Source organism: Tetrahymena thermophila (genome assembly GCF_000189635.1).
Source record: "Tetrahymena thermophila SB210 genomic scaffold scf_8254181, whole genome shotgun sequence".
NCBI lineage: Eukaryota > Ciliophora > Oligohymenophorea > Hymenostomatida > Tetrahymenidae > Tetrahymena > Tetrahymena thermophila.
Genome location: NW_002476082.1, coordinates 36,717 through 55,360, shown reverse-complemented (window position 1 = coordinate 55,360; position 18,644 = coordinate 36,717). Strand labels below are relative to the sequence as shown.

Here is an 18,644-nt window from a genome sequence, read left to right as displayed (position 1 = left end):
TATTAAAAAAGTAATATAGTAGTATATGCTATTGCAGCATGTAAACAATTAATTATTTTGTACGACTGTTTAATTTATAGTAATAAAACTGTATGAAATACCTTTTATCCACCAAAATTTACTTCCAATTGCTATCAAAATTAACTTAAGTAAGTAGGCCTTATAGCTAGCTCAAGGCATACAAAAATAATTTTGCTTTAAAAATTTGCTTACTTACTTAAGTATAAGTTAAGGATAATTTCCCTTATAATTAAAACCAAATTCAATTTCTTTGCTTTTTCAAACTAATTTATCAAAAAATATTTTAATATTGAAATTGAAGAAATTTGAAGATTTTTTACATGTTTTTTTTTGAATTTCAGATTACAATTTTGCTAAAAAGTATAATTTTGTTTAAATGAATTCTTTAATCAATTAAAAAAGATATCATAAACTATTCATTTGAATAGAAAAATATAATTTTAATCAAGAATCAATTTAACTTAATACAAAAATAAATAATTGTTCAACAAATGTCAATTTAAATATAAAACAACTAAAAATCTAACAAAAAGTCTTGTAATTCAATAAGAAAAAAAGAGTGAAACAAATTATCAAAAAATTTACTTAGTAAAAGTATCTTTAGAAAAGTATTATTTAGTATTATGTATTTTATATGCTTCTAAGTTATGTCTTAAATTAGAAATTACTACTTACATTTTTATTTTAAATTAATTTGAAGATTATTTTTTTGTTAAATTTATAATTTGATATAAAAACAATCTATTTTCATTTTTATATTTTCATTTTCACTAAATTAAATTTTTAAAATATTTAGAGCTTCATTTATTTATAAGCATAAATTTAAATTATTTTTGTTTTTGTTCTTATTTTTTTTCTCAATTAATGGTAGTACAATTCTTAAAACTCAAATAATGAATTTTATAACTTAAAATTAATTAATTCAAAAGAATTTAATTCAAATAATATCTTTAAAATTACTAAGCAAACTTAAGTTATGTTTATTAAGTTTTAAAAATTTGTTTTCATACAATTATTTTTACTTATTCATAATAAACAAGCTTTTATTATTTATTCACAAATAAAATTAATATTTTACATTTTTTTTATTCCAAAAAATATATTAATAACATTAAATTTAATTTCATAAATACTATTAACATTATCAATTATATGATATCATTAAAATTTACTTAAACTTCTTTCTTATTACAATTATTGAATATTTTAAATGAATGAAAAATCTATTGTAAATGATGTTTTAAGTTTTTTGATTAATTTATTAATTTAAAATATTTCAATAATTATTTATTTATTTTTTGTTTTTTGAAGAGAAATAATTATGTTTAATTTACACTAGATTGTCATCTATATTGTTTAGTAATTGTGTAAAAAATTATCAAAAATATCTTATTTTTTTGTTTGTTTTTTTAATTTTTAATTAAATTTTGCAAAACGTAAAAAAATCATAGGTAGGTTTAAAAAGTGTTAATTGCCAATCATAAATATTAATTTTTTCAATCCAATTAATTTAGATATTTTAATTCTTAAAAAGTAAGTAGCAAAACAGGCCAAACATGATAAAGCTCTTCTTAATAATAAATAATTTAGGCAAAGTAAGAATTAGCAAATTCTACGAAAACATCAATGGTATCTCTATTAAAAAAATATTCTTTATAATGCTTAAGTAGCATTTTTTATAATTAAAAAGTTGACAAATAGAACGATATTATTTAAAAGCTATTCGAATTAGTAAAGTATCCAGATGGTAGAAAAAGTCATTTCGTAAAAGATAAAGATGGAATATATGATAAAAAATGCACAATAATTATAAGGTAGCTTGCAATTTAATAAATTAATTTAATTAATTACTTAAATCTCTTTAATAAAAAAGGTAATATGCTTCTCTGCATTTCATTATGATCATAGATTAAGATGAAAGTGAGTTAAGTGCTCTTGATTTGATATAAGTGAGATTATTAGAGTAGTATTTTTGTTTACTTAATTTATTTTGCAATAAAATATAATAGATTATAGTTGAAGGCTGTGATACTTTGTTTGAAAATGTTTGCGAACTTGATATGGTTTATTTCCCTGATAAAGTAATTAATTATTAATTTTTCGATAGATAAATGGAATTGCTAAATAAATTAAATATTTTATTATATAGATAAATGCATTAATAGATGAAATTATTATTGGAGGATGTGTTATTGAAACTAAAATATCAGAAGTATTACAATCTTTAAATTAGGCATAAGAATATGAAATAAAGAGCTGAAATTTCAATTTTTCTCAAGGATTTTCCATAAATTTAATTATAAATGTTTAATTTTATTGTAAAATGTTAAATAAATTAATTATTAATTTATTTTGTAAATAATTTTAAATATTTTATTTTAACTTTTTCAAATATTCTATTTTAATCATGATATTTTCAAAATGTGTTACAAAATATGTTTTACTCAAATATTATGTATTTATGTATATTTATGTGGTGATAAATTCAATTTCTAAATTATTAAAGGCATTTGCTTAATAATTAGTTTAGGATTAGGTAATAAATTAATCAGATAAAAAATATATAGCTCCAAAAAAAAATTAAAATATTTATTTACATATTATTTAAGAATACATATGACTGTTTATTAGGAATTCCCATAGAATTTAGTGAAATGTAGATCACCCACATTTAGCTGGCAAGTTGATAATGTTATTCTTTATACTCCTGACTTATATATGTTCCTCATTTTTTCATCTCTTGCTTGTCTACTAAATCTATTTATTATTACTTTGAACATTAAATATCCATAAATACGCAAAAGACCTGGAGATTTATTTTGCGGATTGGCTGTTGCAGAGCTCACATTATCTTTGCACTGGTAATCACATATAAATTCTATCTATATCCATATTAATATACCTTAAAAACAATTTTTAACAACTTTCTATTAATAAGGTTAATATCATCTTTGTATTAGTATTTTACAGATAATCAAAATGTAAAATCGAGTGATGTTTTTTGCTAAATAAACTCCTATTTCTCAATCACAGCTGGCATATTTGAGTTTTTTTACAATATTTCGATATACACTTATATAGTTTGTGCCATCAAAAATTTAAAAATACTTAAGATTGCTGAGGGTTGGTATCTCCATGCAGCAGTTGTAATTGTTTCCTTTCTGATAACTTTTTTTGTTAAAATATTTGGATATTCTGGTAAAACTATGTTTGGTACTTGCTCTATAAAATCTGAGAATTAATTCCCCTTAAAAGGAATAGGTCTGTTACTTGTTTATATTTTTATCAGCTTATCAACTCTAATGTACTTAAACTATAAATTATCAAACATTAAGAAGTATTAAAAGTTATAAAAATTCTACTAATTTTACATGTATTCTTGCATTGCGACTTGGAGTTGCTTGGTATGTAGTCAAATTATGATGTTTCTAAATTGTAGATATTTCTAAAAGCCATCTCTTAACTTTTTTGTGACACTCGGAAATGCCTGTAAAATAATTACTACCCTGTACCTTCCTATTGTTCGTATAACAGATCCAAACATAAGACCAGTTTTTAGAGCAATTTTTAAAATATCCAAAAACTCTATTAAATAAAAAGATAAATAAGAGTTACCATAAAATAGTGTGAACAATTCATAAACAACCATTAATGATATTAGTATGAATAGTTCTATAGCTAGAAACATAAACTCTCATTTACTAAAAAATTAAAACTAGTTAGTAAATAAAAACAGTAATAGTTTAAGTGAAGAAAATAATAATCAATAAAAAGGAATAGAAATGGTCAATATTAATAAAGAATAAAAAAGAGATTCTTCTATGATCTAACAATTTTAAGGATAATCACTAGCACTGAGTCTAGTTTTGCCATAAAATTTAGCTGAAAGTATTAATTTGGAAGACTTTCAAATAGATCATGCAGTTTATGAATAAGATAAATCAAAATATTTATTTGCTAATTTTAACGAGCCTTCATAATCATATCCTTATTAAAACAAATATTTTTCTCCAAACTGAAATTCTAAATTAAATAAATTTATTTATTTATAGATTCATTCTAAATGAATGAGTTTATTTATTTAGTTTAAAAAATACTTACTTTAAACAAAAATAAATTATTAAATGTTTTAATAAATATTTGAGACAATAAATAAATAATAAAATTAAAATTTGTCTTACTAATATTTAAATAGTTATAGAATTTAATCAAATTTAATTAAATAATTGGATAAATTAATATTTTAATTCTCATTATTATCAATAAAAATTTTACAAAAACCTAGAAAATCTAAAATAATTTTTGTAATTTTATTTTTAAAATTTGTATTTTTACTAAATAAATTTTAAAAAGAACTTATTTATTAATTATCAATCAAATATTATCTTTTTTATCAAAATTCATTTCTAACAACAAAATTTATTTTTCGATTAAACATAATTTAAAAAAAAAGATATTACTTAAAAAATATACTGTATGTTTGTTTATCTTTAAAAGAATAAAATATTAAAACATAAGAAAATATTTTTAAATTACAAAATGAATAAATTAAATGATTTAAATTTCCATTGAAATATAAACTAAATATGTTAGATAAAAAATAAGATCTTATTATATTTAATATTTATTCCAATATAGATTTTTAAATTGTTTGCATTCATCAATTTATTACTTTTAAGATCTTCTTATTTTAAATTAAAATAAATTCAATTAATCATTAATGTTTTATAAGGATTTTTTATTTTAGTCAATATAAAACATTTTTATTTTTCAAATATATAAAAAACTTATATAAAATTCTTAGTTTATTTATTTGTAAAATCAACTTAAAAAAAATTATTGATTTTTACTTAGAAATTATAAATTAAAAATGAATATCTGCATTTTAGGCATTCTCCTTTCAATATTTGCTTTTTAAAAAAGTTTTGCAGCAGTAATATGCAAAGATTCATAAGCTTTGCCTGATAAAAATGGGATATGCTATTGTAATTATAGTTATTTTGGAACTCCTTCTGGAGTAAATACTTAATGCACATCTTGTGGAGGAAGTTAATCTTCTCCATATGGATCTGTGTCAAGTTTGGCATGTATAACTTGCCCTTCAGATAGTACTACATTTGATCAAGGCTCGGGTAAATGCCTTTGTTCTGATTAAAATGCTATTTTTAACTATACTGCTGATACGTGCGTTTGTAATGCTAATTTTTATGCTGATGTAAAAAATAACAATACTTGTACTCCTTGTCCTAATGGCCAAACTTCTTTATAAGGTACTTAAAAAGCATGCTAAGGAAGCTAAAGTATTATTCTTATTGCATCACACTTGTTAGTTTGTATTTTGATGTTTCTGATTTGAAAAAAATAAATATTAAATAACATAATAAATATTCATAAATGGTAAGGAAGCTAAAGTATTATTCTTATTAAGGCTTAATTATTCCTATATATTTTGATACTACAATTTGAAAAAGTATAAATAATTAAATGACTTGTTAAATATTCATTAATTGATTAGTATTTTTAAATATTTATGCAATATATATAGATTGATTTAGCAGTATTTGGAAAAATTAAATATTTAAAATCAGTAAATAATTCAAAAAACGAATTTATAAATAAATTTAAATTATTAAATATTTTATCATTAATTGAAACAATAAATTTTAAAGAGTGAATAAAAAAACAATTTTTAAATATTTAATAATAAATTTACAAATAAAATAGCATAGCTGAAAAATTAGTTTTACCGATTTCTTTGTGTTTTAGGTTTTTAAAATGTTTATTTTATTTTAAAATTCAAAAAACTAACTCTTGAATAATTATATTATATTTAAAAAAAATATTTATAATCCCTTAAAGGGTATGTAAAAATAGTCACCATAATTTAACTTGAAGAAAACTATTGATATGTAATTATATTTGAGTGACTTAATTATAAAAATTCTTCATAATTTAAAAATAAAAAGCCATTTTGATTTAAAAAACTTTTAGTAATTAGATTATTTAAAATGGTCTATTAATTTCATTGCACATATTAATATTTTTTGTAATCATTTTCTATGCGTTTAATGTATTCTTATTCAATCAGATTCTCAATACAGTTTTTTATGTGAAGAAAACAAGGTTCGAAGGTACGAGAGCATTTTTTAATTAATTCAACACATTCTTTAATAAGGTCATTGTGAGCCATAACTTTTCTAATCTTCATAATTTTAACTAAATAAGCCTTAATAATTTAAGTTCTTTCTTATTCAACTGTAGTCTAAATGCTAGAAATATTTGAATCATCCTATTAAGTCTAAAAATAAATTTTAATATATTAATCAGAGATAAATTACAAAATATAAATAAATGAGTAAAATGTTAAATTACTGAAACAGAAGCATGAGGCAAACAAAGAATACTTTTCTTAGTGGAATAAAACTAAGTATTAATTTTTATTTCAGAGAATTCAGTATATTTATCATTCTCACTACAATTCAAAATTTTGAGTTTAATTAGCTATTTTAGATTGCTATCAAATGAGTACTTATTAATTCCAGTTTAGTCCATTAAATCTTTGACTGTGAATTGATCTTTCTCATTCATCTTCATTAAGATCAACATTTGATACGAAGTTGTCCTTAAAATATACTTACCTCCAAAGTTATCCATATTATCACTTATGAAATTGATTTCAGCTGAACCTTCATTTAATAGCCAATAGATTTTCCTTTTATTATAAATTTAGTTGTATTGATAAGTGAATTAATTTATCAAGCCAACAAAAGAGGAGGGGAAAATAATGTTATCTTATTCATTTCTTAGAAGAGGCCAAGCAACTGAACTAAGTATGTAAATCTTTAAAACATCATTTTAAAACTTTTCTTTATTATACTGCTCGTTAATTTTAAGATCAGTGAGCATATTTTGAAATCTAATTACGGTAGTGTGAACGCCTATTGAATTCTATTGAAATAATTATTAATTTAATTATTCTAATATTGAATGTTAAAAGTAACCTTGAACTGAGTGACCATTTTATATTCAGCATCAATGCTTTTAAAGTTAAAACAAATTAATCTTTTACACAAGGCTTACTAATAGTACTGCAAAAATTCATCTTTTGACTACATATAAACAAAGATAGTATTAAAATCAGCTTATCTTCTCTCATATTCCTCATCAGATAAATCTAATAATAATGATAATGATTTTTACTTAAGTTAGTTCATAGTAAATAAAAATAATACTTTATTTCATAAAATAATCACAGTATAGTAGTAAAAGCTAAGAAGCATTTTTAAATTCAGTTAAACAGTATTAGAAAGTCTTGTCTATTGCTTCTTAATGTGCTAAATTAAATAACAAATCCTCATTTGGGATTTATTTTTCAACATATTTTTTAGTTTGAATCAAATCATGAACCCACTCAGTTGCAATTTTCTCTTTTTTTAATATTTATGAAAATGATTAACTTTTTTTCAAATAGTTTTTTGTTTGTTAATTTATTTATGGTGAAGGTCATTTATTTTTAAATAATCACAAAAAAAGAAAGAAATTTTTGAATATTACGATTCAAGTCTCTAAAATTCTTTTTCGAATAAGCTTTATTTTTTTCTTCAGATTAATAGTCAGTAATCTTTTTTTAAGCAGATTCAAATACAGGCTTAAAAATTTTCTATTGATAATAAAGCTACAACCTACTCTTTAATTGTAGAGCATCCATAATTGTTTCTTTTGTGTTATTAATTAATAATGGGTAGCAAATTTCTTCTTCTCTTTTTATATATTGCAGAGCCAAATTAAAATATTCTACATCATTCATACCAGCCCAAAGAGAGGCTAGTTTTTAAAAATGGTTTTTTGTCTAAATATTTTAAATTTAAAAGATTAAAAGTATTGACTGATTTTGAAAAAAATAGTAAGTATTCTCAAAAATTAATTAAAACATTGACAAGATGAAACCAAATTAATATTTTTTTTTTATTATATGAAACAAGAATTTATAATGATTATAATTTTTAAAAAATATTAAGACTTTGTTAATGGATAAATTTTTTAATTATTTTGATTTTTTTGTACATATATTTTTGCATTTGTTTTGTAATCAAACCAAATATGTTTAAATAGGTTTCATAGATTTTGAATCATTAATCTAACAAAAATTATAATTTTTTCTTTGGAATTTTTTAAAAATAAATAATTACGTTTTAGATTAAATCTTGATAAATGAATTAAATATCAATGCTTTATGTAAGTAAAATATAATTAGATTTATAAGAAAATTTTGCAAATTTAAATTTATAAAAAAAACAGTTTTTTTGTTTTGATTAAATAAAATAAAAAGTGAAATGTAATTTCAATTGATGAAATGAATTTTTTACCTTTTCCAAGAAAGGATTTTTGAATAGTTAGATATAATTTTTTGAGTTATCAGTAGAAGAATCACTGATTACTCTCAATTCATTATTTTTTAAATCTCTTTCTATCTTGATGTCCTTTTTAAAATCTAGATCAATAATAATTTAGATAACTCTACTAAGTTCTTCATTAGGAATCACATAGTTTGTTCTTGCTTTTTCAATCAATTTAAATATTTTTTCTATCATAATTTCCTTTAAACCTTCAAATTCTTTACGGAAATATTCAAAACTTTTTTTGAATACTGTTGTCCACAATTGAGTCTTGTATAAAAAATCTTCGATACTTAGTAAAAATTGCTTGATCTAAACAACAAAAATCTAAAAGCAGCTATAGTATTTAGAAATGAGCTTAATTTATTCTTCCACTTCTAAATTGATGTTAGATTATAAATCAGCTTTTATGGCATTAACAAAGTTCAAAATTTATTCATAGTGCCAAGCTAAAATGAGCTTAAAATAGTTGGAGCTACGAATTTAGCTTTATTTTTAAGAAATAATGTTTTTAATGATTTAAATTTTTTTAAATTATTTTTTTGTTTTTTAAATCTTAGGCAGAAAAATATACAAAAAATGTTAAAAATTCTATATAAAAATAAATAATTTGCATATTCTAAAAAATATTTTGCCAAAAATATTTGATTTAAAATAAAATAAAGCTATTTATTTTGATTTTAAATGCTTCAAAGTCTATTTAATAATTTTATTAATATTAAAAAAGTTTGCTTTTTAAATGAAGTAGAAGTAATTATTATTAAAGACAAATAAATTTATTATAATACAACAAAACAATGAAAGAATCTATAATATATTTGCTTACGCTGACAACTTGAAAAATTCATAAAATGAATTCTCATCAATTTTTCCTGTTCTAAAACTACATGTAACCTTTTCAAGAAGTTTTGTAGCTTGATTAAGGGTGTATTTAGTGGCTTCTTCAGAAATTGGCTAAAAAACACTCATAGCTATTTACTGTTGCGTTTATAATGTTTGCTTCCTTTTCTTATTTTTAATTTTACTAAATTTTTTTTAAATAATTCTAAAAATAAAATTCTTCTTAAACCTTTTAAATTAGAAAAATCCTTAAAAAAAATAAATAATAATTAATATCAACTAAAAATGAAATGCTTATTAAAAAATTTGATCCTTTTAACAGATATTTTTATTAAAGATTTCTCTCATATTAATATCATACTCGTTCATATATTTGTATAGTCCTCATTTTGATGTGCTAAAACATGATTTAATTTTTTGTCTAATATTTATTATTAATAAAAAAAAATAAATAAGGATAAAATAATTTAAAAATATTTAGCTATTAATTTATAATAAAGTTAAATTAATATTCCTTTGAAATTATAATAATGTTCAGTGATCTCAAAATTTAAATATTCTAAAAATTCTAAATTATATAAATTCTAAATTCTATGAATTACTTAAATTCTAACTACTTCATTAAAATAGAACAAACACCTTCTTAAATTAGAAGCATCTAATGTTTGAGTAATTATAGTGTATTTATTTAAATATTTATGATTAATTATATTTTAAACCAAATAAATTTATAGAAATAGAATATAAAATTAACAATTATTCAAAATACTAAGATTGTAAAATAATCATTTAAAGATATTCATTTAGAATATTTGAACTTAAACTTTAATTTTTAAATGATTATTCATTCATTTTAGGGTATTTTTTTAATTTAATTTTGATAAATAATGATCAAATTCAAAAATATCAATGCCAAAATTAACAGGTTTTTTGAATATACTTTACTTATTAATAATATTGAGTTAAATTTAACAATTACGCTCATGATTTTAAATCAATGGTTAATTAATTTTTCCTTTCATTTTTGAATTTTTTTAAATCCATATAAAATACATTTTATTTTTAAATTTGAAATATTTAAAAAGTTTGATTCTTTTTTTGTATAAAATAATTTGAAGCAATTAATTCTTTACATTAAAATAAAATAATTCATTCCACCTAATGGATATCGGAATAATGGCTATTATTATCTCTATTGTCTACTTATACATTACAATGTTACTATTTTTGAATATCTATTTTAACTTTTATGAAACTTTTTTTTGTTTCAATCGACGAAAGAGCAAAATTAATTATTATTGTTTTCATCTATTTTATCAAATATATAGTATTTAGTTACAAATATTTAAACAGTGGCTATTACTTAATAGTTAATATATTAAAAATGTATTAATTAATATTTATTTGAAATAGATAAGAAACAAAAATAGAAGTTAAGTATAAAAAGTAATCAGAAAATTAGTGTAGGATAAATAGCTAATAGAAATTTAAAAATTCAATTAATAGCCGCAATTTTTTTCTTTCCTTATCAAATAAAAATATATTGAAAGTCTCATAAAGTTCTTATCTTTAAGCTTTGATATCAAATAATTCTCATTAATCAAAAATAATACTGTTTACAAAATTTATAGCATATTGTTACTAAAAAATCTCTAATTATTTTTTAAAAAAGATATAAAATTAAACTATGTAAAATAATACATTTTTAAAAATTTAATGTATTTCCACCCAGCTATAATTTGTATGGTTTATACATAGTTAAATAATTTGGAAGTGTAACTAGTAAATTACAAATAGCGCATTGATATCTTTTGTAAATTTATTAAGAATCAATCAAATGGGGATTTTGTGTAAGATAAAATCCACAAATATTTTTTTAGTTTAAATTCCAAAAATTTAGATTGAACAACTTAATAATAAAAAAAGATAATAAATAATCACAAAAATGGTTCCTAGAATTGATATAGTAATTCAAAGTTCTTCTAAATGCTATACAATAAAAAGGTAGATAAATAAAAGTAAAACCACTAATTAAATGTTTATCAAAATAAACTTAGACGAATTTCAATATCCTTAATAAGATATAAATACCAAAGACCTAGAGTTATAGATAATAGATCAAGGAATAGAAGAAGGTTAAAAGAAAATAGCTTAAGTTGAATCTAAATAATTGTTATTGTAGAACTTCAAAGCTTAAAAGGGGAATATATCTTAAAGATTAACTTAAAACTTATAAGAAGAAGGCGCTTTGCTAAATAATCAACATTAAATGCTCAGACAGGTTTATTTTTCAAACTTGAGAGGCACATAAACTCCAGATGTAATGGAGATGAAGTAATAAGCTGTTGGGCTATCATAAATATAAAGAAGTAATCTCATAAATAAGATAAACAAAATGAAATCAAATGCATCTACAATTATCTTTAAAAAATAATCAAGGATTAATTCATAAATTGACTCTTTTAATATTACTAAAAAGTCTTTTAAATTGTTAGGTGGAGGTTGTGGAACATCAAGACCAAAGAATAGCGATGAAGATGCAATCAGCCCATAAAATATCCAAAAAGGATTAAAAAAAAATAATGATTAGCTTGACTTTGATTAATTATAATCTTTAAAGAAAGATTATAATTTCGATTAAAAAAATAATTAACAAAATGAAGAATCTCAAGAAATTAAAGCTATCGATTTTAACACGAATTATGCAGAATATTTTAAAGTAGATTAAGTTAAAGATGATGAAATAGAACTTTATATTAGATTAGCGATAGAAGAGAGTCTCTATCGCTTTAGAGAGTCTATTGTGAAACAAATACAGAGAGATAAGGTAATTGATCTCATCAATTTGATAATGAATTATTTGCTGATTGTCATTTAAGTCAAGAATAAACAAAGCTTGTAAAAAGATATTAATAGAATAGATAAAATACTAAAAGAGCTCTAAAATTATTGCAAAGAAAATCGAAAAATTTATCCTGTACTTGATTTGTACAAATACTTTGATATTTTAATTGCTTTAAATTCTCAAAGAATAGGTTTAGATAAAGCTAATTAGAGTACTTTTTCAAAGATCGCTGAAAAAATTATTCAACTTGCTAAATTTGGTGCTGGATTCGTAAGTATTGCCGGCGCTATAAAAAACTTAACATAATTAACATTAGATGATATCAAAAAAACAATTAAAGAGGTGAAGTTAATTTATGAAGAAATAACTTCTTCAACTGCATTTTAATAGTCAAAGGAAATGTATGCAGATTACACGGCCGGTAATTTATCTTAAAAACTATGTGCTTTATGGTTTAGCAGGTTTGATATTATTAAAGAAGACAATTTGACTGATAAGCAATCTGAAATTATTTTCTATTTAGAAGAATTAGAGAAAATTCAAAATAAAAATAAAGAAAATAATGAGCTTGTTCTTTTTATTTATATGCAATTAAATTACTTGCTTGGTAAAGAAAAGAGTAATGATAATTTTAAAGAATTTTCTCAGAAATTAAAAGACCTCAATCAGTAAGATTTAATCTTAAAATTTGTGAATTTACTTCAATTGAGACCATATAAGAATGGTGTTGTTGATTATGCATTAAAGAATATTGCCAGTTAAATCGTTACAAATGAACATTTTAGATACTAAAAAGCATAATTGTTGTTGCATTTTGCTGAAATCATAGAATATTTTGATTAATAGGAAGAAGAGCATCACAAAATTATGATAGATTTATGCATAAATTATTTGCAAGAAAAAGAAATGTCAGTCAAAATTATTTATAAAGGAAATCATAAAATGAAAGAATTTATTGATAAAATGGATTAACATTACTTAGAGATAGTTAAATAATCAAAAGAATCTAAAAGTTTACTTAGTACCTTGGTAAATAACGAAGAGTAAGTAAATCAGATCACAAATGACATTTAAAAAGAAGAAGATATACCAAGATTACTAGCAATTAACTTCTTTTAATTATGGGAGGCGAGTGTGAAATAAAGATAAGATCAAAACAAACTTGCGCATAAGGATGATGCTTTGCTTGAGGCTATCAATTTATATATTAAACAAAGAGCAATCTTTAAAGAAGGAAATAAAATATTTATGTAAGATAGTCTCAGTACAAATTCAAAAGAAATGGATGTCTTACAGTAAATTATAGATAAATTCCTTATCCCTAACTACGTTAAAACAGCCTAGTAAAGCTAAGAAAAAACAAATGGATAAATTATTTCCAATTCTTTCCCTTGCTAAATGTTATCTATCCTTGCAGAAGGAGGATCTGGAAAATCTATGCTGTTAAAAAAACTAGAATATGAGTTGTTAAATAACGAATCTGAATATGTAAAAGATGAAAGAGCAAAATATATTCCACTTATTGTGAAGTGCAGCTTTTTAGATAAAGAAGAGCCATCTATTGAAAAGTATTTATTATCTTAAAACTTTAAATCAAGTGAAATAGAGATATTAAAAAAATCTGAGAGGAATAAATTAATAATGTTAGATGGATATGATGAGTATACTGGAAAGTATTTCAAAGTCTTTAATAAGCTAAAAATATCATAATGGGTCAACACCATTGTGATAGTTACTTCTAGATTAGATAAAATATCTGTCTAAGATGCGCAAATATATTTAAGCATAGAAGATGAATCAGATAATTCAATTTAAAGTAACTCTTATGCTATCCTTGAACTCTAAAAAATATAGGACAAAGATATCCAACTTTATTTAGAAAAGTTTAAAGTTAAATTAATGAAGGATAACCAATTAAAAAAAAATTAATGGTAATATGAAAGATTTTAGAAAACAATTTTTGAAAACAAACAGTTTATTCAATTGCTCAAACTCCCAATTAACTTATATCTGACAACAAGGATGATATTAGATTTAGATCTCAATGATCAAAATATTTTGAATATTTTTAGAACTGCTAAAGACCAGACTTAAATATAAGAATTATTTTTCTAAAAAACATTTAAAAAATCGGCATAAGTTTTTATTGGATAGTAAAATTTAAAAGCAGAAGAAAACTAAGAGTAACTCGAAATAGTATTTTTGTCTCACTTTGAATACTTTTAAGCGATGGCTATTCATATATACAAGTAAAAAGGAAATAAACTAAATTTCCTTACTACTACAAGAAACTCAATTAAATTTTCTCTAAGAGAGGACGTTTAAAGCAATTTGAAAGCTAATAATATAGAGACAGAAAGGCTTACCTAATATTTGAACAACTATGCTGACTCAAGAGTGATAGCTAGAACATCAATTACATAGGAATAAGAAAGTTCTAAAAAAGAAGAAGAATAAGAAGGTAGTGAACCTTAAAGTTAAGAGCAAAAAGAGATTGAAAAAAAGCAAGATGAAGACTTATCATATGAATTAGAATTCAGGCATAAAACTATTTTTGAATATTTTGCAGCAAGGGCTATGAAATTTGATTTTGATATACACAAAGAAAACATTCATCTACTACCAATTGAAACGCTTTAAAAATTTAACATCAACCAAATATAAATAATGTAAAGAGGATAAAATTTATCAGAATAACAAATTCTACTTAAACTCTTTTAGTTGATAGAATAAGATAAAAAGAATTGTGATATCTATTAAAATTATAATTTTGATCAAATAGAGAAAAATAATAGATATATTCAATATATAAGAAAATCATACATTGAAAAGTATGATTAAAAGAGCTTAATTGATTGTGGATCTTCCAATTTACTTTCTGCCATATTTATATCGAGATTTTTATTTAAAGATTTAATTCTTAAATAGTGTTCGCTCTCTACATTGTTTAACTAGAATTATAGACATTATAGCCTAATATTGGATCAATGTAATTTAAATAATTCTGTCATTGTGAATATGGATAGCAGATCTATCGAATCTTCAAACACAAGTGAAGCAATTTTAGACTCTTTACAGTAAGTCTTTTCAAATGAAAACTAATTCAGATTTTCGTCAGTTATATTCTATGGCAATAGCGTTATAGGTGTAGGCAAGTGGGGAATAATAACAAAGTATAAGATGCATAATGATATTTTAATTTTAGAATAAACTAAAAGGATTACATGTTCACCTATTAAATTTATTAAAAAGTGTTCTAATGATTATGCTGTGATTGCTTCAATAATCACAGTATTTTTGATTAATCTAACCGATTTTAAAGTTCATAAAATAAAAAATTTTTATAAAACTATTAAAAATATTGATTTTATAAATAATCAAATTGCAGTTTCCTGTGCAAATGATGAAAATTATATTGGAAATTTAGATTTTAAATTTAACAAATTAGAGATAGGTGGAAGTTTATTAACCCTTTCATACGACTGTAAGCTGTTAGTCACACAGGATAAAAATACGATAAACATTTATAATAAAATAAATGAAAACTATTCCTTAGTTAAATAAATCACAGAATTTGAAAAAGAAACTCACCTTGCTTAATTTTCTCCTGATGGTAAATTTCTTGCAACAGTTCTTAAAAGAGATTCAGAAATTTATATTTGGAATGCAGAAAACTAATTTGAAATGGTAAAAAATATAAGGGAACATCGTTATTTTATAACATGCATTGCCTTTTCTTCTGATAATAAATATTTGGCAAGTGCTTCTAAGTCAGGTGAAGTCGAAATATGGGATATAAATGACAAATTTAAGGAATTTAAATACGTATTTTAAAAGTTTTATGTATCAGCTATTGCATTTTCTGATGATATGTAATCATTTATTTGCTGTACTAAGAGACTTACTTGCAATATATATGATGTATAAAAGTAATTTAAAATAAAGATAAGTATAGTTGGTCATACAGATAATGTTAGAGTAGTAGCTTTTTCACCAAATGGGAAATACATGACAACAATTTCTGAAAATAAGTAAATATGGGATATAGAAAAAGATTTCTAAATAATAAAAACTATGGAATGCAATTTCAAAACGTATGGTTTATCTGCAGCTTTTTCTCATGATTCAAAGTATTTAATATTTGGCTTAAAAGAAGTAATTGAAATACTTAATGTAGAGAAAGACTTTGAACTCATTCAAACAATTAAGGTACATGAATTATGTATCTGTGGAATATCTTTTTCATATGATGGAAAATATGTAGCAACTTGTGGAGAAGATGATAGATTTTGCAAAATATGGAATTTGAATAAGAATTTTGAATTAGCTACTTAAATTGAAAATAAATTTTATTTTCATTCAGCTGTATTTTCTAGAAATGGTAAATATCTTGCAACAGGAACTAAAAATTGTTAAGTATGGAATGTCGAGAAAAATTTTGAGCAAATTATAGAAGTAAATGACAATTGGAATTAATGTATAGCTTTTTCTGCTGATAGCAAATATATAGCTGCTGGTTCTGAAGATAATAATTGTAAAATATTGAATGCTCAAAAAAACTTTTAAGTTACTCATATTTTAGAAGGATTTAATTGCCATGTAACTTCTATAGATTTTTCAGCAGATGGAAGGTATTTAGCTACTTGTTCTAGGGATGACAAAGATTGCAAAATATGGAGCATCTTAGAAAATTTTTCACTGATTCAAACATTCAAACCAAATAAAGATAAACGTGTTTTTTAAGTTGCTTTTTCTGCTGATAGCTAATATCTGGCCACTGCATCAGAAAAAAACTGCTTATTATGGAGTATGCAAAATAGATTTGAAGCAATTAGTCAAACACAAAGTCATTCATAATAAATAAATAGCATTGCCTTTTCTCCAAATAAAAAATATCTTGCAACTTGCTCTAATGATAAAACTTGCAAAATATGGGATTCAGAAAATAATTTCTCTTTAATAAAAACCATAAAAGATCATTCTGGGTATATAACTTCAGTTGCTTTTTCCGCTGATAGTTTATACATGGTAACAGGTTCTAAAGATGAAACTTGCAAAGTATGGTAAGTAGACAACAATTTTGAACTTTATGTAACATTAAAAGATCATTAAGATCCTATTTAATCAGTTGCTTTTTCTGCTAAAGGTAATTAATATTTAGCAACTTGTTCAATATCATTTTGCAGAATATATGAGTATTCAAAAGGTTTTAAGCTAAAAGACTCTTTAGATGTTCTATCTGTAAATTCACTTTCCTTTTCTCCTGATAATAAATATCTCGTTACTTGCAGTATAGTAATAGGTTCTCTCAAAATATTCGATGTAAACAAAAATTTTCAAGTGGTTTACAAAATTGATTAACCATTTAGCTCTGCTGTTTTTTCTAACAATGGAAAATATCTTGCAGCTAGAGGTAATAATAAGTTATTTAGATGTCATTAGGTATTTTCTATATAAAACTAATTTTAAATGATTTAAAATTCTCAAATTGGGATAGTAACATCAATAACATTCTCTCCTGATAGTAAATACCTAGTAACTGGTTCAGAATAAGATTGCAAAATATGGAGTGAATAGGATGGTTTTTAATTAAAAGGCACAATTGAGTATCCCAGTTATGTACTTTCAATTGATTTTTCTTAGGATGGAAAATACTTAGCATTTGGTGGTTAATCTAAATATATCATGGTTATGGAACAATTTAACAGCAAATATTTATTATGAAATCTAGATAAATATAAATTAACAAAAAACTACTTTATCATAACCTCCTACATTCTTCTCTTTTTAAAAAGCTTTTAAGAATATTTTTAAAGTAGTCAACATATTTATTTATACATATTTGCAAAAATTTATCCATGATTTGTAAAGATTGTTTGTTAAAAGTTAAATTTATTTTGTTTAATTTTAAATTTATTTTTTAAAAGAATATTTATTTATATTTTTAGTTTAGCATTTCTCCTAATTAAAAACTAGTGAATGTGACCAGAGGTGCTCTATGCGCCAATTGAGCATTTAATCAATGGATTCATTAGGCGCATATTATATAATAATTTAAAAAAGAAATTTTAAAAAGTAAGGTTTGTGATTTTTATATTAAGACTGTTTTCAGATTTAATTATGGAACTCAAGAAATTATATAGATAAAATGAGTATATAGCATATGAAGCATATAAAAGAAAATTAAAAAACACAATTAATTAAAGAATATTTAATTGGTATTAATTGTAAAATTAAATGGTATAATTTATTATTTTAATTGCAATGATTAATTATGTAATTACTTATTTTAAAATATTTAGAAAAAAGAATTTTACTAAATACATAAAGTAAATTCAAATCTGATCAATTAAACTCCATTAAAAAATAATTGATTTTGATTTCTTATTATAAAAATTCTATTTATAATTTAGCTATAAATGATTTTTATCTATTTATATTTGAAAGTTTTAATATGCAAAATTCTAAAATCTCTTAAATTAATAAATAAAATAACTTCTTAAAAGTATATATATTTGTGTATTAATTGGAATGGGTTATTT

At 22.1% G+C, this 18,644-nt stretch overlaps 5 protein-coding genes across 5 annotated transcripts; 4 read left to right on the top strand and 1 right to left on the bottom strand. All coding sequences in view use genetic code 6, as the record gives it.

Annotated features, from left to right (window-relative positions):
* Nucleotides 1–1,577: 1,577 nt before the first annotated feature.
* On the top strand, nucleotides 1,578–2,281 carry TTHERM_000930769 (clathrin adaptor complex small chain; the record flags this gene model as incomplete). The annotated part of the gene is made up of 5 exons (XM_012800481.1): nucleotides 1,578–1,650; nucleotides 1,712–1,835; nucleotides 1,895–1,970; nucleotides 2,031–2,102; nucleotides 2,171–2,281. 5 exons carry the CDS (start codon nucleotides 1,578–1,580, stop codon nucleotides 2,279–2,281), a joined length of 456 nt encoding a protein of 151 aa, XP_012655935.1.
* Nucleotides 2,282–2,637: 356 nt separating this feature from the next.
* On the top strand, nucleotides 2,638–4,040 carry TTHERM_00930790 (transmembrane protein, putative; the record flags this gene model as incomplete). Its single annotated transcript, XM_001025743.2, has 2 exons — nucleotides 2,638–2,882; nucleotides 2,960–4,040. 2 exons carry the CDS (start codon nucleotides 2,638–2,640, stop codon nucleotides 4,038–4,040), a joined length of 1,326 nt encoding a protein of 441 aa, XP_001025743.2.
* An 851-nt stretch (nucleotides 4,041–4,891) lies between these two features.
* Nucleotides 4,892–5,377, top strand: TTHERM_00930800 (zinc finger, LSD1 subclass family protein; the record flags this gene model as incomplete). Its single annotated transcript, XM_001025744.1, has 1 exon — nucleotides 4,892–5,377. The coding sequence occupies one exon, from the start codon at nucleotides 4,892–4,894 to the stop codon at nucleotides 5,375–5,377; it is 486 nt and encodes a 161-aa protein (XP_001025744.1).
* Nucleotides 5,378–6,043: 666 nt separating this feature from the next.
* TTHERM_00930810 (cullin family protein) lies at nucleotides 6,044–9,386 on the bottom strand (the record flags this gene model as incomplete). Its single annotated transcript, XM_001025745.2, has 7 exons — nucleotides 6,044–6,319; nucleotides 6,394–6,969; nucleotides 7,023–7,195; nucleotides 7,254–7,448; nucleotides 7,576–7,870; nucleotides 8,388–8,904; nucleotides 9,244–9,386. 7 exons carry the CDS (start codon nucleotides 9,384–9,386, stop codon nucleotides 6,044–6,046), a joined length of 2,175 nt encoding a protein of 724 aa, XP_001025745.2.
* A 1,816-nt stretch (nucleotides 9,387–11,202) lies between these two features.
* On the top strand, nucleotides 11,203–17,826 carry TTHERM_00930820 (WD domain, G-beta repeat protein; the record flags this gene model as incomplete). The annotated part of the gene is made up of 1 exon (XM_001025746.2): nucleotides 11,203–17,826. One exon carries the CDS (start codon nucleotides 11,203–11,205, stop codon nucleotides 17,824–17,826), a length of 6,624 nt encoding a protein of 2,207 aa, XP_001025746.2.
* Between the last annotated feature and the right edge of the window lie 818 nt (nucleotides 17,827–18,644).